Source organism: Lethenteron reissneri, chromosome 72 (genome assembly GCF_015708825.2).
Source record: "Lethenteron reissneri isolate LAM-NWPU_2019-01 chromosome 72, ASM1570882v1, whole genome shotgun sequence".
Lineage (NCBI taxonomy): Eukaryota > Metazoa > Chordata > Hyperoartia > Petromyzontiformes > Petromyzontidae > Lethenteron > Lethenteron reissneri.
The window spans coordinates 1,625,289-1,651,573 of NC_083850.1; the positions used below are offsets into that span (position 1 = coordinate 1,625,289).

A 26,285-nucleotide genomic window follows, 5' to 3' on the forward strand; every position below is an offset into this window, starting at 1 on the left:
AGTCCCCTCCCCTTCCTGTCTAGTCCCCTCCCCTTCCTGTCTAGTCCCCTCCCCTTCCTGTCTAGTGCCCCTCCCCTTCCTGTCTAGTCCCCTCCACTTCCTGTCTAGTGCCCCTCCACTTCCTGTCTAGTCCCCTCCCCTTCCTGTCTAGTCCCCTCCCCTTCCTGTCTAGTCCCCTCCCCTTCCTGTCTAGTCCCCTCCCCTTCCTGTCTAGTCCCCTCCCCTTCCTGTCTAGTCCCCTCCCCTTCCTGTCTAGTCCCCTCCCCTTCCTGTCTAGAGCCCTCCCCTTCCTGTCTAGTCCCCTCCCCTTCCTGTCTAGTCCCCTCCCCTTCCTGTCTAGTCCCCTCCCCTTCCTTTCTCATCCCCTCCGCTGTCTACTTGCCTCCCCTTCCTTTCTCATGTCGCCGTGTCTCCCCGACTCAGCCATCCCATGCCGCCCCCCCCCCCCCCCGTGTGCCCCCCCACCCCCATCCCCCTGCCCCTCACCCGGTGAATGCTCCTCAGGTGGCTCTGAATTTCGGCCAGGAGCTCCGTTTCATGGGTGCAGAGCCGGCACCCAAACAGCGCCAACCCCCCGGCCTCCCCCCCGCGTATCCCCTCCTGTGGTGGGGGCGGGTTGGGGTGGTGGTGGGGAGGTGCGCCCCCCATCCTGGGCCCCCCTGCCCCGGTGCCCGCCCCGCCGTGCTTGCGTGAGGCGTGCAGCAGCAGAGTGGCACGGCTGGCGCTCGAGAAAGTGCAACGGGCGCAGCGGAAGACTCGGCCACGGAGATGGCGCGACAGCTTGGAGCGGCGCGTCTCTACGGGCAGCAGACGCTCATCTAGACGGACACGGGTAGAGAGACACAGAGACACAAAAGCGGGGCTGCCGCGACTCAAATATCGGGGGAAGTATTCACACCCCATGAGTGTCTGTGTGATTGTCTGCTTGAGTGTTTGCGTGAGTGTCTGCGACAGCGGCCAAATGGGGGCTCTGGATGGTTACGAGGGGCTGATAACCCCTCCAACCTTCAAATCAACTACCACTGAACTACATGAAAAATATATATGAAAGCTTGTGCTGGAGGCCCCGGTGGGACAGGTGTCAAAGACATCTACTGGCTAAACCCATTTGGCGGAGCCAGGAGACTGAATCCTTACCCTCGGGGTTCCTCCATAAACATCAAAAAGCTACTGCGAGTGGCCATGTGGAATGTTGGAATGCTCACTGCGGAGGGGAGGCTACTACTCCTCTGCTGGGAGCTGGAACGGTATTACCTGGATCTCTGCGGTATTCAGGAGGTCCAGTGGACTGCCTCTAACTCACCATTAGGGGTGAGCAGTCCTCTAGTCGGGGACAGGAGACTGCCAAACAAGAGGATGTTGCTCTTATTCTGAACAAAAGCATGATGGGGACGTGGGAACATGGGGCGGTGAGGTGTGGCAAGTTGTAAGCCCCATGCTAATGTGGGTTCCCCTTCCCATCAACAAGAGGGGAACAGTGGTGGTCGTGGTTATTTATGCCCCTACCGAAGATGAACATCAGTGAGGGGATGCAGGCAAGGCTGATGAGTCAGATGTCTTTCATGACCTCCTAAAGTGGCTCCTCGGGATAGAGTCACCCTGTTGAGTGACTTAAATGCCCGAGTGGGTCAGGATGCTGGCACCTGAGCTGGAGTGATTGGAAGGCATGAGCCAGATCAGGTCAATAACAAAAGTAGGAGACTGTTAGACTTCTGTGTAGTCCATAGAATTATAATTACCACAACGTTGTTCCGACATCGACGCATCCACACATCATGGATGCATGCTGGGTCCAAGCAAGAACATCTGCTGGACTACAAAGTGACGAACAGCGGATGCGGGCCCCATGTCCTTGAAACCAGGACCTACTGTGGAGCTCATCTACCCACTGACCATCGGCACGTCATCCGTAAGATGCGCCTGCCATTCTTCCACTCCGGTGTTGGGTGTACATCAAAGACCCTATTCAAACCCACAGTGGCCTGGTCTCAGTTAGATGATGAAAGTTGCAAGCAAGAATTTCATCGTTGCTGGCAGCTGGGGTTGGCATTGTCCACCCAACCTCGTGATGCCGAGAGGAAATGGGCGAGAGGTTTAGGAGGTTCGGAGAGCCATGCGGTACTGCAAGGATCGGTGGTGGTCGCAAGTTGCTGAGGAGATGGGGTCTGCCTCAGTGGCCCACGATCACAGATCACTCTAAAACTCAATCAAAAAGTAACTTTCAGCACCACACCTATCACCATGATTAAGGGAAAGAAAGGCGATCCGATATCCTACCCCCAGGAAGAGGATTGTCAATATGCTGAGAATTTCTGAGGTGTTAAGGGAGGGGAAATCCCTCAGCCTGGAAAATATCACGTGGATGCTTTGGTGGTCCCCCTCTTTAAGAAGGGGGACCACACAGACTGTAACAACTACAGGGGCATCTCACTCCTCAGTGTGTCGGGAAAGGTCCAGGAGTTGGAGGAAGCCGCCCTCCAGCCACAACGGAAGGCACAGGAGCGACGCTCACAACAACGAGCGGAGCGCCGAGTGGCAAAAACACAGCAAGTTTGCACAGTAAGGGCACCGGTGGTGCAGCGGCCAGTCATCTCAGTCAGTCAACCCATGGCACCTGGGTCTGCTCCGTGACCTCCTGTCAGTGGGCGTTCGACACTTCACGTGGTCTAACGTGCACATAGCCTGGCACAAGAACCATGGTGATGTTACCGTCACTTAGTGGCAAATGGCGGTTGTTCTTGTCGTGTGTCTACGTGTGAATGTGTCTACGTGCGAGTGTCTACGTACCTCCGTGTAGTATGATGTGAGTGATCATGGTCGCCTTGTCCAGGCTGCTGTAGAGGCAGAAAGGGCACTGCAGCTCCGCCCTCGGGGGATAGCCCCCACCCCCTCCTCCCCCCACCACCCCAGCGGGACCCACGCCCCCAGAGAGGGGCGCCCCGCCAGAGAGCCCCACCCCTCCGTGCTGCCCACGGACGTGGGACTCCAGCACTTCCCTGTGGTGAGAGGGGCGGTGGGAGAGCACGGTAGGGGGGGGCACGGTGGGGAGGGGGGCACGGTGGGGGGGGGCACGGTGGGGAGGGGGGCACGGTGGGGGGGTAGAGGGAGACAAAACTCTTAGTGACTCACCCACGCACCCATTCATCTAGCTACCCACCCACTCACCTGCCCATCCCCCCACTAATTTAAGCACCTAAATGCCTACCAACCTACCCACCCACCAACTCATTCACTAATGCTACCCAATCTTCAATCCACTCTCACCCGCTAACTCACCCACTTGTCTACCCACCTACCTACCCACCCATTATTCTACCTATCTGTCCACCTACCCACCCCCTCATTCACAAACACACCCAGTCACCCACTGATGCACCCATCCATGCACTAATTTACTCACCCACCCACCCACTCACCCACCCACCCACCCACCCCACCTACCTGCTGCCGCTGTAGAAGGTGCAGAGGGTGCAGCAGCGGAGACGTTTCCCATTATGCCGGTCCCGGTAGTGCCTCTTGAGGCTTTGGACGTGGGAGCTCACAAAGGAGCAGAACTCGCAGGGGAGAGCCACCGACTTGGTGAGCGACTTGGTGAGCGACTGCGACGGTGGTGAGGTGTTGTGGTGGGGGCTCTGATTGTGGTTGAGGTGGTTGCTTTGGTTGCTGTGGTTGTTGTGGTTGTTGGGATCTGTGGCATTGTCGGCGGTGGTGGACGTGTTGGAGGAGGAAGAGGTGGTGGTGGAGGTGAATGTTGAAGCCATCGCCATCCTGTTGTGGTACTGCATGATCTGAGCTTCGATGTACTTGGGTTCTTGGTAGCCATCGGCTAAGAGAGGTGAGCAGAAAGGTGAGGGGGAGAGAGGGTCACTCACCTCCTGAACAACTCTCCCAACTCACCCATCCACTCACCAATCCACTCACCCATCTACTCACCCGTCAACTCATTCACCTAATCACCTACTCACCCAACTCACTCACCTACTCACCCGCCCAGTCACCCACTCACCGACCCACCCACCCACTCACTTGCCCAATCGCCCACTAATCCATCCACTCACTCACCCACCCACTCAATCACTCTCCGAGAAATAGACACGGGAGGTGAGAGACTCAGAGGGAGAGAATCACGCATAGAGACAAAGAGAGACACAAATAATTAATTAAACAGGCACCTATACACAGAGAGACAAACACAGATCCATAAGAGAGGTTTTAGGGTTATATCGCGTAAATATAAATGCTGTGTCGTTAAACCTGCCACCACCCGACACAACCAATCAGCAAGGTTTGTGTCAAGTAAACAAAATGTGATCATTAGTTATCACTACAGCACTAACCAGTTGTTGTGTGTTGGAGAGTAAACCCACGATGTTTCGCCAGTAATTACAACTAGCTTCATCAGGCGACAGCCAGATTTGTGGAGAAGTCTTACTGTTTCGTTCCTTATATAAGGTGAAACGTCGTACTCAGTTTGTAAATGTTGCGGCTTGGCTCTCCAACGCACCGGCGTGCTGTACTAGTGACGAATTGGCCACGTTCTGTTTACGTGACAACCCTTACTAGTTGGCTGTGTCGGGTGGTGGCGGGTTTCAGCGACACGTTTATATATTTACTCAAAAACCTCTATTATGAATGATAATCATTGTGAAAGCCTCCGTGTTCTAACTCTGTGTTTCGCTCTCTCTCCCCGTCTTTCTCCTTGTCTTTCTCCGTGTCTTTCTCCGTGTCTTTCTCCGTGTCTTTCTCCGTGTCTCTCTCACTCTCCGTGTCTCTTTACCCATGTCTCTCTCCGTGTATCTCTCACTCTTCGTGTCTTTCTCCGTGTCGATCTCCCCGTGTCTCTCTCCAGGTGTCTCTCTCCCCGTGTCTCTCTCTCTCCCCGTGTCTTTCTCTCCCCGTATCCGTCTCTCTCTCCGTGTCTCTCTCTCCGTGTCTCTCTCCCCGTGTCTCTCTCCCCGTGTCTCTCTCCCCGTGTCTCTCTCCCCGTGTCTCTCTCCCCGTACCTGCAGGAGTTGTGTTGCAGACTTCTCTTCTCAGCTGTGAGGGTGCTGAGGATACATCTGCATCAAGATCACCACCATCAACATCACAATTGCATTACCACCACCAACATCACCATCATCATCATCACAACCATCATCAACATCACAACCTTCATCATCATCATCACCACCATCAACATCACACCCATCAACACCATCAACATCATTACCACCATTCACCAGCAACTATTCACCACCATCATTAACCACCTATATCAAACTCACCACCACCACACACGGCGGTTGGTAGTGGTGGTGGTTAGTGTCGTGGTGGTATGGTAGTGGTGGTTAGTGGTGGTTAGTGTCGTGGTTGTGGTGGTTAGTGTGGTGGTGGTTAGTGTTATGGTGGTTGGTTTTGTGGTGGTGGTTAGTATGGTAGTTGTGGTGGTGGTTAGTGTGGTAGTGGTGGTTAGTGTGGTGGTTAGTGTAGTGGTGATTAGTGTGGTGGTTAGTGTGGTAGTGGTTAGTGTAGTGGTTAGTGTGGTGGTTGTTGTGGTTAGTGTAGTGGTTGTTGTGGTTAGTGAGCTGGTTGTTGTGTACTCTTTGGTTCTTTCGGTAAAGTGACGTGGGTAGAAAAATACAATAAAAAATAATAAATCACGACGTTTCGATCGCAACACAAGCGGTCGTCCTCGGGCGGAAAAAATAATCCAGCAGTGGAACTGCTGAACCAGCGAGAGAGCTGTTACAACAAGACGTTATATATGTGGTGATGGGTAACCAGGCGGGGTCTGAGCTGGAAAGGAATTCCATCCCCGGACGCAAGCACCTCAGTTGTGTTAATGGGGGAGATTAGGGAGAGAGAGATTAGGGAGAGAGATTAGCATGAAATGAGCTTCCGTCGCCGCGTAAGAGTATCGTCCCCGCATATGCGCACAACAGCAGTGTTAATGGGAGATTGGCACTATGTTGATGGGAGAGATTAGGCAGGGAGATTAGGGGGATTAGTAAGTTAATGTCACGTCTATGTGTGACACAAGCTGCGGCGCTGCCAACTGCGCTGTGAGGCAAGCGCGTCCACGCAAGAGAACCACCGCAACGGTGGTCGCGCCATTGAGACACACAGCCCATCACACAGCCAGAACCATCGATACATCGAGGCTAAGGGAGCAGAGGTGGCCATGTTAGTGAGACCCCAGCTCGTTAATGCAGAGGCACCCAACAGGGCAATGCAACTCAGAGAGTCGGAGATAACAGCCAAACGGCAGAGAAGAATGGAAGCACCACAATAAGTTACGACGTTATTTGGTTGATAACGTCCTTCCAATGATTGCCCAGCTTGTACCCATCTTCTCGGTTGAAATTGTCTCTGTGTTTATATATCTGGATGGCTTCATGGACAAATCTTTGATGGTAGCCCGAAGGTTTGTAAAGTCCCTTGGTCTCGTAAAAAACAATATCGTGCGAGCCCACTGCGTTATAACAATGATCAGCCACTGCAGAGGTATTGGTTCTGTCGTGTTTCAGATCTGCCTTGTGTTCGCGAACACGGTCCGAGACGTCGTTTCGTTTCCCCAATGTAACTGCTGCCGGAGACACAACTTAGTTTGTAGACACCAGGGTATTGCATGTCAAGAATGACATCCTTCACAGATGGGATCAAATCACGGATTTTGTGTACCGTGTTGAATCGGACCTGGATCGTTCTTGTTTAAGATTTTGGAAATATTTTTGGTAACACCTGCTATGGATGGCAAGATGATGGTTTTGATGGGTCCTCAGATGGTTGTCTCCCCATGGTTGGATTGTGCGGTCTGAGTATCCATTCATCTTGAGGGCTTGGTGTACGTGCTCCGGTTCACTGGCTAGGTGATGCTGGTCGGAGATGCAACGGGCCCTATGGTGTAGTGCTTTGATGAGGGAGTTCTTCTGGGCCAGATGGTGGTGGGAGTCAGACTTTAGATAGGAATCCATGTGGGTGGCTTTCCTGTAGATGGAATGTCCCAACGAGCCATCAGGCCTCTTCTCAATCAAAACATCCAGGAATGATAGCTTGCCTTCATTTTCCACTTCCATGGTGAATTTGATGGATGGGTGTATGGAATTTATGTGGTTGAGAAATTGGTTCAGTGCTGGCTGGCCATGTGGCCAGATGACGAAAGTGTCATCTACGTTATCTCTTCCACAATGAAGGACATAGGGTGGATGTCAGGATGGCATCTGTCTCAAATTTCTCCATGAAAACATTTGCTACCGCTGGTGATAAGGGAGAACCCATAGGGGTACCTTCATTTTGTTTGTAGAATGTACCATTCCTGGTGAAGTAAGTGTTGGTAAGGCAGTGCCTCACCAAAGTTGGTACATCAGGATTCAGGCCCTGTTGGACCAAGTCTTCAATGATTGCTATGGTATCAGGCACAGGTACCTTGGTGAACAGAGATACTACATCGAAGCTGACAAGCAAATCATCTGGAGACAGTGAAATGTCCTTGATTAGAGAAACCAAGTGAGCTGGGTTAAGTACTGCTGAGGTGGTCTTGCCCGTGAATGGAAACAACCTCAGACAGAAATTGGGCCAGTTTGTAGGTAGGTGAGTTGATGGTAGAAACGACAGGACGGAGTGGAGTACCTTCTTTATGGATTTTTGGAAGGCCATAGAATCTGGGTGGTCTAGCAGCCGAAGGTTTTAGAGAGAGCTGCTTGGTCGGTTCGATTAGAGAAGTGGAATTCGTGATGATATTGTTGTTTTTTGTAGCCAGGCGGTTGGTAGGATCTTTGTTGATTTTGGTATAACTGGAATCATTAATCTCCCATTAACACTGCTGTTGTGCGCATATGCGTGGGGGACGATACTCTTATGCGGCGACGGAAGCTCATTTCATGCGAATCTCTCTCCCTAATCTCGCTCTCCCTAATCTCCCCCATTGACACGACATGCTTGCATCCAGGGATGGAATTCCTTTCCAGCTGAGACCCCGCCTGCTTGCCCATCGCCACATACATAACCTCTTGTTGTAACAGCTCTCTCGCTGGTTCAGCAGTTCCACTGCTGGATTATTTTTTCTGCCTGAGGACGACCGCTTGTGTTGCGATTGAAACGTTGTGATAGATTCTTTTTTATTTTATTTTTCTAACCAATAGACTTTACCGAAAGAACAAGAGGGTATAGATTCCTGCAGTCACGAAAGCTTCAAATCAAGTTTAATCCACCTCTAACGGGAGGATTTAAGTTAGTTCTCTCTCTCTGTGTCTCTGTGTTGTCTCCCTCTGCTTGTGTGTCTGTCTTCGTGTCTTCGTGTCTCCGTGTCTGTATCTTGTCTCTATCAAATTTCACACTTAACTTCTAATTTAGCAATTTTTGGAATAACGTAATCAAACCAGGCTATGCGTTAATTGTGTGTTGACCGACTCTGTGTTGCATTGCATTACTTTCCCAAATTTGACTAAGTTTGTTTAATTAAGTTGATTTTCTCTCTCTGTGTCTCTGTTTTGTATCTCTAGTATTTCCTGCCGTCACGAAAGCTCCAATTCTCTCCTTGACATGCAAATTTCTCTACCCCCCTCTCTGCCCCCTCTCAGAGGCGTTGTTTGTCTGTGTGCCTATCCATGTCTCTCTGTGTGGTTGTCGTGGTTAGTGTGGTAGTGAGTGTGGAGGTTAGGGTCAGATGCTGTCTCCCCGACAGACCTGGTCTTCACCTGAGGACGGCTGCTTGCGTTGTGGCCGAAACGTCATGAGAATTATTTTATTATGTTTTATTTGTATTCTTTTATTATTTCCCTTCTACGTGACTTTACCGAAAGAACCAAGAAGAGGTTAGGGTGGTTGTGTTACTCACTAGTGGGGTGTAGACGCTGCACATGGCTGGTGAGGCAAGTCTTGTAGCCCGTGCGGAAGGAGCAGAGCTTACAGCGGTACGGCTTGTGGTGGCCATGACGGTTCTGGACGTGTCTCAACATGCTGGGGGGAGGAGGGGGGGGAGCGGGAGTGAGGGCAGAGCCAACTCAAACATCAACATCCAACAACCCAGTGTGGTAGTAATGCAGGCTGTACGTGGTAGTGATAGTGACGCAGGCTGTACGTGGTAGTGATAGTGACGCAGGCTGTACGTGGTAGTGGTGCAGGCTGTCTCTCACTTGTGCTTAAAGGCCGTGGCGAAGGAGCAGAGTTCGCAGCTGTAGCGCCCCTCCGTCCGGCTGTAGCGGACGCCCGAGGCGGCCGCCGACGAGGCAGCGTGAGCCGCGTGGCTCTTCTCGTGCGAGCGCAGGCCCGCCAGCGAGCGGAAGAGCAGGGGGCAGTCGGAGCAGGGGTAGCCCCTGTTGTTGCCCTCGGGGGAGCCACTGCTGCTGCCCACGCCGCCCTGGAGGGACGGAGCGGGGACCTTTATTCCCGCGGCTACAGCAGCCGTCGATCCGACTCCCCCGGAGCTCCGCTCGGCCGCGCACGGAGACTGAAAATCGGCACCGTAGCTTCCACCGCTGCCTCCTCCTCCTCCCCGTCCTCGCGATGACAACGATGAGGAGGGTGGAGGCGAGGAGGCGGCGGGCGACGGAGTCGAGCCGGGGAGAGCGTTGTGGGGCCCTCCGCCACCCGGCGTCAAGACCGGCTGGGAGGCGCGCTTGTTGAGCTGGGAGTACAGCGAGGAGTACAGTGTGATGAGTGCAGCGTGACGAGTACAGCGAGGAGTACAGTGTGAGGAGTGCCGTGCAAGTGTAGTGGCAGCACATACAGTGTGTACAGTTGGTGGGTGCCGTGAGGGGGTACAGTGTGAGTACGGTGTGATTGGTGCATTGTGAGGAGTACAATGTGATGAGTGCAACACAAGTACAGTGAGCGTGCGTGCAATGCGAGTACAGTGTGAGTGGGTGGGTGGGAGAGTGAGTGGGTGGGTTGGTGGGTGGGTGAGTGAGTGAATGAGTGGGTGGGTGGGTGGGTGAGTGAGTGGGTGGGTGGGCGAGTGAGTGAGTGAGTGGGTGGGTGAGCGAGTGAGTGAGTGGGTGGGTGAGTGAGTGAGTGAGTGGGTGAGTGAGTGGGTGGGTGGGTGAGTGGGTGGGTGAGTGAGTAGGTGGGTGAGTGGGTGGGTGGGTGGTGAGTGGCTCACGTGCTTGCGTAGGTGGTTGGCGATGGCCTTCATGGAGTGGTGAGTTTCTCCACAGAAGCGGCACTGATAGCCCGCAATCTCACTGTACTCGGGCTACGGGGGTGGGGGGGGTGAGGCGGGTGGGGGGGTGATTAGACAAGCCAGCTCCACAACATTGACCATCACGAGTCTCCCCAAGTCTCCCCGTGTCTCCCTGCATCTCACCGGGTGTCCCCGTGTCTCCCCAAGTCTCCCTGAATCTCCCTGAATCTCCCCGTGTCCTTTCTCTGAGACTCCCCACGTTGAGTCTCCCCGTGTCTCCCAGAGTTTCCCAGAGTCTCCCAGTCTCCCCGTGTCGTCTCCCTTAGACTCCCCACGTTTCTGAGTCACCCCAAGTCTCCCCGAGTCTCCCTGCGTCTCCCCGCATCTCTCACCTCAGCCGCGTTGTCTCCCTGTCCCCCCGCATTGTCTCCCTGTCCCCCGCGGGTCTCGCCGGCATGTCTCCCCGCATCCCCGTGCTGCTCCAGGTGTCTCCCCATGTCCCCCACAGAGCGGACGATAAGTCCACAAGAGAGACACGATAGCCGGCCGGCCCCCTCCGTGTCCCCCTCCTTGTTTCCCTCCTTGGCTCCCTCCGTGTCTCCCTCCGTGTCTCCGTCCTTGTCTCCGTCCTTGTCTCTCTCCGTGTCTCTCTCCGTGTCTCTCTCCGTGTCTCTCTCCGTGTCTCTCTCCGTGTCTCTCTCCGTGTCTCTCTCCGTGTCTCTCTCCGTGTCTCTCTCCGTGTCTCCCTCCGTGTCTCCCTCCGTGTCTCCCTCCGTGTCTCCCTCCGTGTCCCCCTCCTTGTTTCCCTCCTTGGCTCCCTCCGTGTCTCTGGCCTTGTCTCCCTCCGTGTCTCCCTCCGTGTCTCTCTCCGTGTCTCTCTCCATGTCTCCGTGCTTGTCTCCCTCCGTGTCTCCCTCCGTGTCTCCCTCCGTGTCTCCCTCCGTGTCTCTCTCCTTGTCTCCCTCCTCCTGAACCTGGGCAAAGGGAAAAGGGGGAGGGGTCCAAGATCAGGAGCAGTGCATTGTGGGTAACACTGCCCATAGACTCAACACTGCCCATAGACTCAACACTGCCCATAGACTCAACACTGCCCATAGACTCAACACTGCACCATAGACTCAGCACTGCACCATAGACTCAACACTGCCCATAGACTCATCACTGCCCATAGACTCAGCACTGCCCATAGACTAGAGGTAGCAAACGCGTACCCGTACCCGGCCGGATACGGTAAGGAATCAAAACCCATTAGCGACCTCTGCCATAGACTCAGCACTGCCCATAGACTCAACACTGCCCACTGCCCATACACTCAGCACTGCACCATAGACTCAGCACTGCCCATAGACTCAACACTGCACCATAGACTCAACACTGCACCATAGACTCAACACTGCCCATAGACTCAGCACTGCACCATAGACTCAACACTACCCATAGACTCAACACTGCACCATAGACTCAACACTGCCCATAGACTCAACACTGCACCATAGACTCAGCACTGCCCATATACTCAACACTGCACCATAGACTCAGCACTGCACCATAGACTCAGCACTGCCCATATACTCAACACTGCACCATAGACTCAGCACTGCACCATAGACTCAACACTGCCCATAGACTCAGCACTGCCCATAGACTCAACACTGCCCATAGACTCAACACTGCCCATACACTCAACACTACCCATAGACTCAACACTGCCCATAGACTCAGCACTGCCCATAGACTCACCACTGCCCATACACTCAACACTACCCATAGACTCAACACTGCACCATAGACTCAACACTGCCCATAGACTCAACACTGCACCATAGACTCAACACTGCACCATAGACTCAGCACTGCCCATATACTCAACACTGCACCATAGACTCAGCACTGCACCATAGACTCAGCACTGCCCATATACTCAACACTGCACCATAGACTCAGCACTGCACCATAGACTCAACACTGCCCATAGACTCAGCACTGCCCATAGACTCAACACTGCCCATAGACTCAACACTGCCCATACACTCAACACTACCCATAGACTCAACACTGCCCATAGACTCAGCACTGCCCATAGACTCACCACTGCCCATACACTCAACACTACCCATAGACTCAACACTGCACCATAGACTCAACACTGCCCATAGACTCAACACTGCCCATAGACTCACCACTGCCCATACACTCAACACTACCCATAGACTAAACACTGCACCATAGACTCAACACTGCCCATAGATTCAACACAGCCCATAGACTCAGCACTGCCCATAGACTCAGCACTGCCCATAGACTCAGCACTCCCCATAATCTGCACCCCGGACTCACCGAGAACTCGCGCGGGAACTGGTGGCTGTGAGTCTCCGTGTAGTGCGCCGCCAGAGTCCCCAGGTCCCCGAACTCCGACTCAGCGCAGCTCACGCACCTGCACAAGGCAACGGCACCCCAGGTAGCCTCCAGCTAGCCACAGGGGCAAGTGCAGTGGTGCCCGCTAGGGTGGTGGTGGGTGATCAGGACCATGGTGGTGGTGGTTATCAGGACCATACCACCCCCTATGCCTGGGAGTCGTGGTGGTAGTGGTAGACTCCTTTAAAGTACCCACTCACTCAGCCACCCACCCAGCCACTCACCCACCCAACTATCCATTCACCCAGCCACTCACCCACCCACCTATCCATTCCCCAGCCACTAACCCACCCAATCACCCACTCACACACCCACCAACCTACTCACTCACCCACCCACTCACCCACCCACCCACTCACCCACCCACTCACCAACCTACTCACCCACCCACCCACTCACCCACTCACCCACTCACCCACTCACCCACTCACCCACTCACCCACCCACTCACCCCCCCACTCACCCACCCACTCACCCACCCACCCACTCACCCACCCACTCACCAACCCACTCACCCACTCACCCACCCACCCACTCACCAACCCACTCACACACTCACCCACCCACTCATCCACCTACCGACTCACCCACTCACCCACCCACTCACCCACCCACCCACTCACCCACCCATTCACCCACCCATCCACCCACTCACCGATATGGTGGGAGCTGTGGTGTGGGTGCTGCTGCTGCGGTGGCGGTGGCGGTAGCGGTGGTGGTGGCTACTGCACTCTCCACGTAGACAACTCTGAAGTACTCGCGAAGCTTGGAGGAGTACTTCTTCTTGGGGTACATGCCTGGGTGCTTCTGCATGCCGCACACATAAAGGCAAAGGCCCCCCGTGTAGCCTTAACATAGAGTTGGGGCAAGTTATGTGAGCGAGGTGGTCAGCGGTTCCGTGAGGTCCGGCAAGTGGGTGGTTGAGTGAGTGGGTGAGTAGGTGAGTGTGTAGGTGAGTGGGTAGAAGAGTGTGTAGGTGAGTGAGTAGGTGAGTGATTGGGTTAGTGAGTAGGTGAGTGAGTAGGTGAGTGTATAGGTGAACGAGGCGAGCGAGCAGGTGAGCGAGTCGGTGGGCGGGTGAGTGAGTAGGTGAGTGTGTAGGTGAGTGAGTGGGTGAGTGAGTAGGTGAGTGAGTAGGTGAGTGTGTAGGTTAGTGAGTAGGTGAGGGAGGAGATGAGCGAGTAGGTGAGAGAGTAGGTGAGCGAGTAGGTGAGCGAGTAGGTGAGCGAGTAGGTGAGTGGGTGAGTGGGTAGGTGAGTGAGTAGGTGAGTGGGTAGGTGAGTAGGTGGGCGAGTAGGTGAGTAGGCGAGTGATTGGGTTAGTGAGTAGATGAGTGAGTAGGTGAGTGTATAGGTGAACGAGGCGAGCGAGCAGGTGAGCGAGTCGGTGGGCGGGTGAGTGAGTAGGTGAGTGTGTAGCTGAGTGAGTCGGTGAGTGAGTAGGTGAGTGAGTAGGTGAGTGTGTAGGTTAGTGAGTAGGTGAGGGAGGAGATGAGCGAGTAGGTGAGAGAGTAGGTGAGCGAGTAGGTGAGCGAGTAGGTGAGTGAGTAGGTGAGTGAGTAGGTGAGTGGGTAGGTGAGTAGGTGAGCGAGTAGGTGAGTAGGTGAGTGAGTAGGTGAGTGAGTAGGTGAGTGGGTAGGTGAGTAGGTGAGCGAGTACCTTGAGGTAGTGAGACACGATGCCCTTCTTGGTCTCCGTCTGGAAGGCGCAGAATGAACATCGCCACGGCAACCACCGCTCCGGTCCTCTCCGAAGTTCACCCATCGCTGCCATCCTCACAGACTACATCACCACCATCATCATCATAACCATCATTAATACCATCATCATCAATACCATCATCACCATCATCATCATAACCATCATTAATACCATCACCACCATCATCACCATCGCTGCCATCTTCACTAATTACATCACCACCATCATCATCACAACCATCACCAACTTCTTGGTTCTTTCGGTAAAGTCACGTAGAAGGGAAGTAATAAAATAATAAAAATAAAACATAATAAAATAATATAATAAAATATTATTTTATATTATATTATTATATTATTTTATTATGTTTTATTTTTATTATTTTATTACTTCCCTTCTACGTGACTTTACCGAAAGAACCAAGAAGATGAATCCCTGCAGTCACGAAAGCTTTAAATCGAAACCATCACCAACATCATCATCATTGCCATCCTCACAAACTACATCACCACCACCACGAAGCTACCCCCATCCTCTCCACCACATGACTCCACCTCCACCCCACCTCCCCCTCCGCCACACACCGCCACCCCCTCCACCACATCATACATTTCTCCACCACACCACCACCACCACCACACCTCCACCACCTTTCCCAGTGCAGTCCAGAATCACCGCCTTACTGCCAGATCCCAGACCCACAGCTCAATGTATTTCTCCGCCACCCACCACACAACCCCACCTTCCCTAAACTCTACTGCTCTCCACCACAACAACAGCCATTTACCACTGACAGTGTCGTCACCACGGCGCTTGTGCCAGGCTATGTGCACATTAAAGCCACGTGACGTGTCGAACGCCCACTGGCAGGAGGTTATGGGACAGACGCAGCAGGTGCCATGGGTTGACTGACTGAGACAAGTGGCCGATGCACCACCTGTACCAACTTGCTGTGCTTTAGCCACCCGGTGCTCCGCTCGTTGTTGAGCGTCACTCCTCTTCCCTCCGTTGTTGTTGGAGGGCAATTGCCTCCAACTGCCCAGTAGCGTCCTTTACAAGCCTCCTCCACAAAGGCCAATCTTGAAACCGCTGGGGCAAGTCCAATAAGCTCCACGTCCTCCTGTACCACATTACTCCATCTCTTCTCTAGCCCGTGCCGCGCCCGTTTAGCCTCCTCTATTCGACCAAACAAAAGCTGTTTAGGCATGCGGTGGCTGGGCATGCGGGCTACATGAGCCAGCCAACGCAGCCTTGCCTGCCAGAGGAGCTCACCGATGGGACTTTGTCCAGATCTTTCAAGGATTTGTGAGTTCCTCACACAATCCAGCCTGGCTAAACCCAGGATGGATCATAAGCAGGCCAGCCTACAAGTATCTAACCGGTGAAGATAGTCCATGAGGGGGTCCACGTTTTGCAAGCATAGAGAAGGGAGGGCATGACTGACTGAGAAGATCCGAAACTTTGTGTGAAACGACAGACCAGGTAGCTTCCACACAGCGTTACGCAGTCGATAAAAAAATGCCGCTCGACTGATTCGGAGTGAGACCTCTGCTGTCAAACCGGAGCTGGTCGTAAGTATACTGCCCAGGTATGGTAAACTCTCCACTCTCTCCACAACTGCCCCATCACTATTGGGGAGTTGAGGGGTGGAGTGTTTGATCGCACAAAATATCCAGGCAGGTGCTTATTTTCAGAGGGGCTGATGGTAAGGCCCCACCTCTTAGTAATACATTCCAGGCCAAGCAGCAACACCTCCAACGCCTCCTCTGAATGAGCAGCAATCACCAGATCATCAGCATACATAACATGGTTGACCAATAGGGAGCCATCCCTTGACTGCACCCGGGCATCAATCAGCCTCTCATAGCAGATGGAAATTCCTCCAGTACAGCCATAGAAGGCTTCATGAAATACGTGGTCGAAAAACATATTAAATAATGTGCAAGCCAGAAGACATCCCTGTCACACCCCAAGATGAACAGGGAAAGGCTCCGACTCCCGGCTATGTAGTCAGGGTACAACCCAGAGCCTATTGATGGTATCACGGAAACGCTCAGAAATTCTGCAAACCTGGGGGTCTCAAATCGGATAACCTCTCTTTCCCCTAATGATTGTGATAGATGTGGTGCTGCAAGTAACTTTTTTGATGGAGTTAAAGAAGTGATTTATGATCGCGGGCTACTTAGGCAGACTGATGTTCATCTTCGGTGGGGGCAAAAGTAACCACCAATGCTCTGGTTCAAGGTAAGGCAAGCCCACAAAAGTAACATGGGGCTTACAGCTTCCCACCCCCTCACCATCACTCTCCCACACCCCCGTCACTCTCTTGTTGAGAAGGAGAGCCACTCGTTGTTTGGCAGTCTCCTGCCCCGAGTAGAGGGCTGTCCACCCCTCAGAGGCTGGAACCAGAGCCGGTTCACCGGGCCTCCTGAATGCCGCAGAGATCCAGGCGGTACCGGTCCAGCTCCTAACAGAGGAGTGGCAGCCTCTTTTCTGGAGTGTCCACACATTCCATGTGGCCACTCGCTGTGGCGTTTTGCTGTTCCTGGAGGAACCCCGAGGGTGAGGATTCAATCTCCTGGCTCCGCCAAATGGGGTTTTGACCAGGAGATGTCACAGCCGCCTGTCTCCTCGGGTCCTCCGGCACAAGCTTAGCTATACACGTGCTTCTGTGGCCATTAAAATTCAGAGGCGTCCATTTGGCCGCTGTGGTGGCTATAAGCACCATGATGAGGGGGAACAGCCGGTTTTGGAATTGGCTTTTCCTCCACGCCATTGCTCACATCAACCAAATCTTGATTTTAAGCTTTCGTGACTGCAGGAATCCATACTCTTTGGTTCTTTCGGTAAAGTCCCCCCCCCTTTCTTCCTTCTCTAGCTCCGCCCACTTACCCCTGGGTTTGAGCCCACCAAAACCCTTTCTAAGCTCTTGTTAGAAGATCTTTCTCCTAAATCAGCAGTTGTCTTGCTGTATCGGTTCCGCCTGATGACGGTTGCTTGTGTTGCGATCGAAACGTCGCGATTTATTTTGTTTTATTTCTACCTACGTGACTTTACCGAAAGAACCAAAGAGAATCCACCAAATCGTTACCATCCGACACTACCGAGGAGGTCGGCGGTAGTTTTTTGATAGACAACCACCACCACACCACCACCACCTCCACGACCACCACTCTCCACCACCTCCACGACCACCACTCTCCACCACCACCACACACCACCTCCACACACCACCTCCACCACACACCACTTCCACGACCACCACTCTCCACCACCACCACCACACACCACCTCCACGACCACCACCCCAAGGTTACCTTCCCAGCGCCGTCCAGAATCACCGCCTTCCTGCCAGATCCCAGCCCCACAACTCCGGCCGTGGAACCGGCCGCAGCTCCGGCTGACAGTCTCCCGATGCCAGATCCCAGCCCCACGGCTCCGAGCCCTCCTCCTCCCATTCCCCCCAGTCCCAGTCCCGCTGCTCCCCCCACTACGGGAACGGCCTTCCCCTCGGGCGTCACGTCCCAGAGGGCGGCCAGGCAGTGGGTGTAGTACGCCTCGATGTCCCCATGCCGCTTCTGGTAGTGCGACGCGAGCCCCTTGCGCAGCGGGTGGGTGTAGGCGCACAGCGTGCACGCAAACAGGTTGAGGCCGCCGGCGGGCTGCGCCCGCACGTCACTGTGGGTGAGGCGGTAGTGGCGGGCGATGCCCTTGCGAGTGCCGCACGCGTAGCGGCACAGGCGGCAGCGGAAGACGGCGCGCCCGGGCTCCGGGAAGGAGGAAACCATCCTCCGGCCGGTGTTGCCACCACCACCAGAACCACCACCGGTACCACCACCACCACCGGAGGAGGAGGAGAAGGAATCCGCGGAGCGATCCGAGGGAGATGCAGCAGAGGAGAAGATTTGGAGGAACGTTCCAAGGGGGGAGCCGGAGCGCTGCCGCTGCTGCTGCTGCTGCGCTCCACCGGCGGTGGCCAACGGAGACTTTGCCGGCGGTAGCGGCGGCAGTGGCGAAGCCAGCGACAAGTAGCGGTGGTGGGGGTGACGCTGCTGCTGCTGTTGGGATGGCCCCAACCCAGACCCCAAACCCGACCCCGACCCCACCGGAGTTCCGGACGAGGGAATCCCGGATGCGGGCGGCGGCAACGTTCCCGCAATGCTGGCACGGAAGCGGGCGGACGAGGAGGAGAGGGGCACGAGGGTGGGGGAGGAGAGCGATGAGGAGGTGGCGAAGAATGCCGAGAGGGGGGCGACCGTGGGAGACGACGACGACGACGAGACGCCGACGGGGCGGTGGGGCTGTTGGGCGGCGTGGTGAGGAGGCGGCAGCGGTGGCAGGAAGAGGGAGGAGTGAGCCCCGGAGGCGCCGGCGGCGGCGGCCAGGCTGGCACGGGAGTGCTGGCGCTGGCAGTGCGCCCGCAACTTGTCCAGGCTGGAGTGGGCGTAGGGGCACACGGGGCAGCGGTAGGCGCCGAAGCTGGGCTTGGACAGGGGGCTGGAGGGGCACGGGGACACCCCGCAGCTCGGGGTGAACTCGGCGTCGCGCAGAAAGTCGTCCGCAGTCACCTGCGGGGTCGGGTGAGGGGGGTCGTGGAGGGTGGTGGGGGGTTGGTAAGGGGGTAGTTAAACTATAATATAAGCCAGCTGAGACCAGGCCACTGTGGGTGTGTGAGTGTTCGTGTGTTCATGAGTGTGTATGTTAGTGAGTGTTAGTGTGTGTGTTGAACTATGTGGGGTGCGTTGGCGTAGCGGTTAGCGCTATGAACCCAGTGACCCAAATTCGATTCCCACTCATGGCTACCAACGCCAGTGACGATTATCTAAATCCAGTCATGGACCTCTCCTCGGTCGATTTAGCCTCAAAAGAGTGTGTGTTGTGTAGTAAACCTTCACCACTGGGAAGACAAAAGCGGCTAGCCGATGGTCAGTGAGCAGATCCGCTCCATGGTAGGTCCTGGTGTCAAGGACATGGGTCCGCATCCGCTGTTCCGTCACTGTATAGTTCAGCAGATGTTCTTGCTTGGACCTGGCGTGCATTGATGATGTTGTGTTGGTAATTATAAGCCCATGTGCTGCACAAAAGTCTAGCAGCCTCCCCCTCTTGTTATTGAGCTGATCTGGCCCATGCATTCCAATCACTCCAGAACAGGTGCCAGCATCATGACCAACTCGAGCATTAAAGTCACCCAACAGGATGACTCTATCCCGAGGGGCCACTTTAGCTAGCACCTGTGACAGGAGGTCATAGAAGGCATCTGACTCATCGGCCTTGCCTGCATCCCCTCCACTGATGTTCATCTTTGGTGGGGGCATAAGTAACCACAACCACCACTCCTCGCCTCTGGTTGATGGGAAGGCGAGCCCAAAGTAGCCTGGGGCTTACAGCTTCCCATACGTCACCACCACACTCCCACATCCCCTTCATTCTAAGAGCCACTCCTTGTTTTTTTGACAGTTTCCTGCCCTGAGTAGGGGACTATTCATCCCTCATGGTGCAAGAACCAGTGCACCAGACCTCCGGAATACCGCAGTGATCCAGGCGGTACCGACCCAGCTCCCGACAGAGGAGTGGCAGTCTCTCCTCCGCAGTGAGCGATCGAAGATTCCACACGTGGCCACTCACAATGGCTTTTGCTGTTTCTGGAGGAACCCCGAGGGTAAGGATTCAGTCTCCTGGCTCCGCCAAATGGGGTTTGGCCAGGAGATCTCATAGATGCCTGTCCCCCCCGGGGCCTTCGGCACAAGCTTTGTTCGATTTAAAAAAAAAATTTGTGGTACTTGTGTAATGAGTACAACTGAGTCACAGACGTTGTTCCTTTTAGAGGCAACACATTCATCGTAACGCCGTAACACAAAGGGGAAATTGCCCCTTTACCAGATACAGCTTAGGGTGGTAACCACCCAGCTAACTACCCTATACTGAGGAGTTACTGCTACGAAGGGTCGGACCCTCACTCGGGTCTCCGACCACGTGGTTGCCTCGTAGGACGAAGAGCTTCGGCTTGAGACGTTGAGCTTCCAGCTTATACATGTTGAGCTTCCAGCTTGTAGATGTTGAGCTTCCAGCTTGTAGATGTTGAGCTTCCAGCTTGTAGATGTTGAGCTTCCAGCTTGTAGATGTTGAGCTTCCAGCTTGTAGATGTTGAGCTTCCAGCTTGTAGATGTTGAGCTTCCAGCTTGTAGATGTTGAGCTTCCAGCTTGTAGGTGTTGAGCTTCCAGCTTGTAGACGTTGAGCTTCCAGCTTGTAGGTGTTGAGCTTCCGGCTTGTAGAATGCAGCGACTCTGGTCCCGCTCAGGGACCCACCTTATATCCCCCTACGGACGGGGCCGCTCCGCCCTCGGCCCCGCCCGCCTTCGACCATTCTCGTTCTCTCTCGATCCTTCTCAAGAGCTCTCCCCGGACACGTGACCACCCACTAGCCCCCGCCACCTGGGGCCCCTTGTGTGGACACTCCGGATCACGTGTCTACGGGGTCAACCAGAGTGCCATGCACTCTGGTTGACACTCACCCACTCCGCCTCGTGGGAGCGCCCACCACACGCTGTGCGTGGTGCCCGCACTATCCGAGTGCTCACCAAGCCCCACTAGGGCTGGTGTTACACACAGCCACCCACACGGTGCTGTCCACGATGTAGGAACATCGAACGGCACGGCCCTTCCGGGCCGGCACCATACAGTGCCATCCCCGACGTCACTACACTTGTATTAAAGGTGGAGGAGGGGTTACCAGCCCCTCGCAGCCGTCCAGAGACCCCGTTTGGCCACTGTGATGGTTAAAAGGACTATGAAGGGGTATAGCAGATTTTGGAATTGGCCATTCCCTCCAAGGCATTACTCACATCCATCACAGCAACCCCCACACTCCTACCCATACTCCCACCCACACCCCCACCCACACTCCCACCCACCCATTCTCCCATCCACCCACACACTCACTCCCACAAAAACTCCCACCTACCTTGACATCCGGATGTCTCTTCTGGCAGTGGGTGAGCACTCCGTGGATGCGCGTGTTGGTGTAGGGGCAGTGCCGACACTTGTACACAGAGTTGTATTTGGGGTCCTCGGGACGCAGGAAGTCCGACATCTTGACCTTCACCTCGGGGTGCTTCTTGCCATAGTGTGTGAGCAGGCCGTGGAGGTTCGTGCACGAGTAGAAGCTGCAGTGCTTGCAATGGTAGGTGACCATGCGGCCTGGGCTAGTGCTCGCCGGGGATACACCTGGGGAGAGAGGGTGAGAGGGTGGGTGAGAGGGTCAGTAAGTGGGTGGGTGAGTGGGTGAGAAGCCGAGTATGTGGGTGAGCGAGTGGGTGAGTGAGAGGGTGGGTGGGTGAGTGAGAGCGTGGATGGATGAGTGGGTGGGTGCGTGAGTGAGTGCGTAGGCAAGCGGGTCGGTGAGTGGCTGAGTGGGTGGTGGGTGAGTGGGTGAGTGAGAGGGTGGGTGGATGAGTGACTGGGTGAGTGGCTGAGTGGCTGGGTGAATGAGTAGGTGGGTGGGCAGGTGAGGGTGGGTGAATGAGTGGGCGGGTGAATGAGTGGGCGAGTGAGAGGGTGGGTGGATAAGTAGGTGAGTGGATGGGTTGGTGTGGGTGGGTGAATGGACAAATGAGTGTGTGAATGAGCAGCCGAATGAATGAGTGGGTAACTCAATGAATGACTCACCTCTGGCTAAGGACAATGCTGCATCCCCATCACCACCATCACCACCATCACCACCATCACCACCATCACCACCATCACCACCATCACCCAGCAACGATGGCATCACCATCATAATTTTCCTCCTCTTTTTCTTCTTCGTCGCAAATCCGTCTCCGTTATCACCACCATCCATCGCCTCCTCTTCCTCCTCCTCCACCTCCAACTCCTCCTCCACCTCCACCTTCACCTTCACCTCCACCAGAGGCTGATGAGGCTGAGGCTGTGATGGCTGCACGGGAGGTTGCTGCCAGGGATGGAAGGCCTCGTAGTGAACCAGAAGGTCGCCTCGCGTCGAACTGCGGAAGCTGCAATTGACGCACGCATGGAGCGAGCTTCCCCCCTCCCCCACCTCCTCCTCCTCATGAACCTCCTCCTCCTCCTTGGTCTTTTGGACCTCCTCCTCGTCGTCCTGCTCTGTCCGGGAACCTCTCCTGGTCCCGGTAGGTGGTGCTGCTGCTGCGGCGGCGGCGGCGGCGTCGTCCGGCGGCCGCACGCACAGCTGCGTGAGGACGTACTGGTAGTTGATGGCGTGGGAGCGGTGGCCGTGTTGGTAGTGTGCGTACAGGCCCTTGGCCAGCGAGTGGCGGAAGCCGCAGAGCTCGCAGTGGTAGCCAGGGGACACCTGGCCATCCTGGGAGGCCCACGCCAGCAGCGTGCCGGACGTGACGGCAACCTGGCGGGTACACGGAGAGGTGGGTAGGTGAGCGAGTCGGTGAGTGAGTGGGTGAGTGGGTGGGTGAGAGGGTGAGTGAGTGGGTGCGCTGCTGGAACACCGCTGGCTAATGGTAGAAGCGTCCTAATGTCTTTCTGACAGCTCTGTTCTTCATCTGAGGACGGCTGCTTGCGTTGTGGTCGAAACATTGTGAAAATTTTGTTATGTTTTATTTTCATCATTTTATTATTTCCCTTCTACGTGACTTTACCGGAAGAACCAAGAATATGTCTCAGATCAATTTGCCTTCCACCCTTCAGGCTCCACCACTGCTGCCCTCATCAGCGTTGCTGACATGGCTCACCACAAACGAGTACATTCCTGTCATCTGCTCGGACTTCAGCAAAGCCTTCGACACTCTCCGTCACAGAATAGGTTTTTTACTCTTTTTGTCTGGCAACAAAACCGAAACCTTTTTACGAGGAATCATGTTCACATTAACCACAATACCTGCAGTCAGAATGCAAACAAAAATAACACACTGATAATGTATGCATTGTCCTTGAAATTGATTGGTCCACACCAGAGACAGCTTTCTTTAGAGCCTAGTCTCATACGGTGTTCAACCAGATGATGCCAAAAGGCGCACAACTCAAAGACAACGCACTATCAGAGTAATGAGGGCTCGGGGGAGCTGTCTCTGGTGTGGACCAATCAATTTCAAGGACATTGCATACATTATCAGCATGTTTTTTTGTTTGCATTCTGACGGCAAGTATTATGGTTAATGTGAATATGATTCCTAGTAAAAAGGTTTCAGTTTTGTTGTCATAAAAAAGGGGAAAAAAAAAACTATTATTCTATTTTGCTCCTGGCAAGAGTCCTCATGATGTAACTCTCCGTCACGCTCGTTTACACTCGAGATTTGAAGCTTTCGTGACTGCAGGAATCCATACTCTTTGGTTCTTTCAGTATTTGTATTTTATACGCACGTGACTTTACCAAAAGAACCAAAGAGTATACTTTGAGTAACTCTCAATCATGAACGGTCAGGACAACATCTTGACACTGGACGGTCTCATTTATCAATAACCATTCTCAGTGCACCAAGTTTGCAATGAAGGCTTCCGAGTATGCTACGATCAATGCCGGTGTAATCCAAGGGGTCAGCGCTTGGCCCTGCAGGCTTTGCCATTACCGCCAACAACCGACAACCGCTGACATATTGTGCTCGTTAAAATTCGCAGGCGACACCTTCATTTATCCCAGAATCCAATTCTGCATCGACTGCCGAATAAATCGGCCACATTCAGAGGTGGGCCACTTGGAATAATGTCACGCTCAATCATTAAAAGTTCACAGAACTGATGGTCGGGCCAAAGGGAAGACCAAGGCAGCCCGCAGCATCAACCACTACCCCTGATCAACCTCCACTTAAATTTATCGAGAGGCAGTGATGAAAATTTTGGGTGTGGTCATCACCAGTAACTTATTAACGGCCCCCGACATTGCTTCTATATTTCGATTTAAAGCTTTCGTGACTACAGGGATTAATATTCTTGGTTCTTTCGGTAAAGTCACGTAGAAGGGAAATAATACAATAATAAAAATCTAAAACAATAAAATTCTCACGATGTTTAGATTGCAGCAAGCAATCATCATCAGGTGTGAAAAGCACAGCAAGAATTTGAAAAAAGTGGCGGTCGTGAGAATTTTATTGTTTAATTTTTGATTATTTTATTATTTCCCTTCTACGTGACTTTACCGAAAGAACCAAGAATATTGCCTCTATAGTTGCCTCGTGTGCTCGTACTTTTATGCCTCGCACATATTACGAGCGCATGGAAAGCCGCAATGGTGCGTTCATACTGTTTAAGCCTCAACCATTATCACCGAGTAAGTAAGAGTAAGAACATTTCATATTGCGCACTCATATGAGTCCAGTCCATCACGAGGATGAGCTAACTGCCCTCCAGCCTGGTGGGGATTTACCAACGCCGCTAAGCGTGATCGGCTCAAGTCAGTTGTACGGCGAGGAAAAAGAGCGGTGGTTCTGCGCAGCCAGCACGCCACTCGTTGAGGAGACCTGCAGAGCCGCCCACTCGGCCATCTTCACCTCTATTCAATCTCACCATGGCCACGTTCTACCACAATTGTCGCCCACCCCTCTCCAAAATCAAGAACTTTAACACGCAGGCTTTCACGACCAATATCGTCCATAATATAGGGGGATTGTTTTGGGTTAGATTGCGTAAATATGTGTCATTAAACCCACCACCACCCAACACAACCAATTAGTAAAGTTTATGTCACGTGAACAGAACGTGTCAATTCGTTACTAGTACAGCACACCGGTGTTTTAAAGAGCCACAACATTTACAATCTAAGTTCGACGTTTCGCCAGTAATTGCAACTGCCAACATCAGGCGGCAGCCAGATTTGTGGCCACATTCTACACCCATCTGCTCCCCCCCCCGCCCCCGAAAATCTAAATAACTTTAACATGGAAGCTTTCAGGACCAATATCATGCCTAATATAGGTTTTTTACATGATCTAACCGAAAAACAACTATATTATGGATCAAAATAACGTATTATCCCCTCCACTCGCGACCGCACAACCGTGCCCTGCCACGTAAGACGTCTCTGCTAGGAGACCGGCCCTTTATAGTTCGTATGCTTTATTTTTATTATTAATCTCGATTGCTTGATTGTGGATACACCCGTTGACGATTGCATTTTAACACGCAGGCTTGTGCGACCAATATTATTCGTAATAAAGGTTTTTGGGTTAGATTGTGTCAAGTATAATTACAGTGGTACCTCAGTATACGTCGTTAATTCGTTACAGAAGGTAGGACTTACACCGAAAATGACGGACACCAAATGAATTTTTCCCATAAGAAATAAAGGGAAAGGAAATAATCCGTTCCAGAGTATAAGAAATTATATTTTAAGTGGCATATTATACATTAATGGGGTTGTATCAAATAATTTAGACACTACTTATTACTAAAATGCATACATAAATTAAAACAAATGCATAAATAAATTAAAATAAATTAAAATAAAATTTAACGTCACTTTACCTTGCTGAGAGGGGTTGATAGCCTACGAGGATGGTGGTGAGGAAGGGGAGGAGTCGTGAAAGGGGTCTACGCGGGGACGCGGTGACTCATCCCGACCCATACAAGTTCTAGCAAGCACGTCGTCTCCCAAGCAAGACGTCGTATCCCAAGAAAAAATGTTCTCGTCAAAACACGACGTACACAAAATTCGACGTATTCCAAAGCGGTCGTATACCGAGGTATGACTGTATGTCGAAAACCTCCACCATGCAACGCAGCCGGTAAAGCTTGGCACGTAAACAGAAGGTGCCAATTAGTCACTAATTCAGCCCCCCGATGATTCTGGATGTAATTGCCAACACACCGGTGGGCTGAAGGAGTGACTAATTGGCACGTTTAATTTACGTGGCAAACCCGACTGGCTGTGTCGGGTGGTGGAGGGGTTACGACACATTTATACTTACGCGATCCAACCCAAAAAAACTTTATTATGAATTATCTTCGCATATTATTGTATACAGCAGCACTAATCTGACCCCCACCCCTTTCTCCCCCTTTGGCAATGTGCCGTAGCCCTTACCACCATTCCCCGACATAAGTATTAAATGATGACGTCACCCTACTGCTGCTCTATTTAAGACCG

At 53.3% G+C, this 26,285-nt stretch overlaps 2 protein-coding genes across 4 annotated transcripts in view; one reads left to right on the top strand and one right to left on the bottom strand.

The window, feature by feature from the left end:
• The window catches only part of LOC133361317 (zinc finger protein 91-like), a gene marked incomplete at its 3' end in the record, with an annotated part of 1,159,662 nt that overhangs the window by 262,607 nt on the left and 870,770 nt on the right, over positions 1-26,285 (top strand). The window lies entirely within an intron of this gene.
• LOC133361254 (uncharacterized) overlaps positions 1-26,285 on the bottom strand; it is a 59,435-nt gene that overhangs the window by 8,251 nt on the left and 24,899 nt on the right. For all 3 annotated transcript variants that reach the window (XM_061580153.1, XM_061580150.1, XM_061580152.1), the window contains exons 8-21: positions 21,884-22,595; positions 21,180-21,442; positions 17,535-18,785; positions 14,176-14,298; positions 13,173-13,324; positions 12,440-12,536; positions 10,495-11,076; positions 10,082-10,174; positions 9,117-9,607; positions 8,819-8,940; positions 5,004-5,060; positions 3,442-3,826; positions 2,788-2,996; positions 487-818 (exon numbers count right to left, since the gene is read on the bottom strand). In XM_061580153.1, the coding sequence (XP_061436137.1) occupies positions 487-818; positions 2,788-2,996; positions 3,442-3,826; positions 5,004-5,060; positions 8,819-8,940; positions 9,117-9,607; positions 10,082-10,174; positions 10,495-11,076; positions 12,440-12,536; positions 13,173-13,324; positions 14,176-14,298; positions 17,535-18,785; positions 21,180-21,442; positions 21,884-22,595 (4,869 nt within the window). The remainder of the gene's footprint in view (positions 1-486; positions 819-2,787; positions 2,997-3,441; positions 3,827-5,003; positions 5,061-8,818; positions 8,941-9,116; positions 9,608-10,081; positions 10,175-10,494; positions 11,077-12,439; positions 12,537-13,172; positions 13,325-14,175; positions 14,299-17,534; positions 18,786-21,179; positions 21,443-21,883; positions 22,596-26,285) is intronic.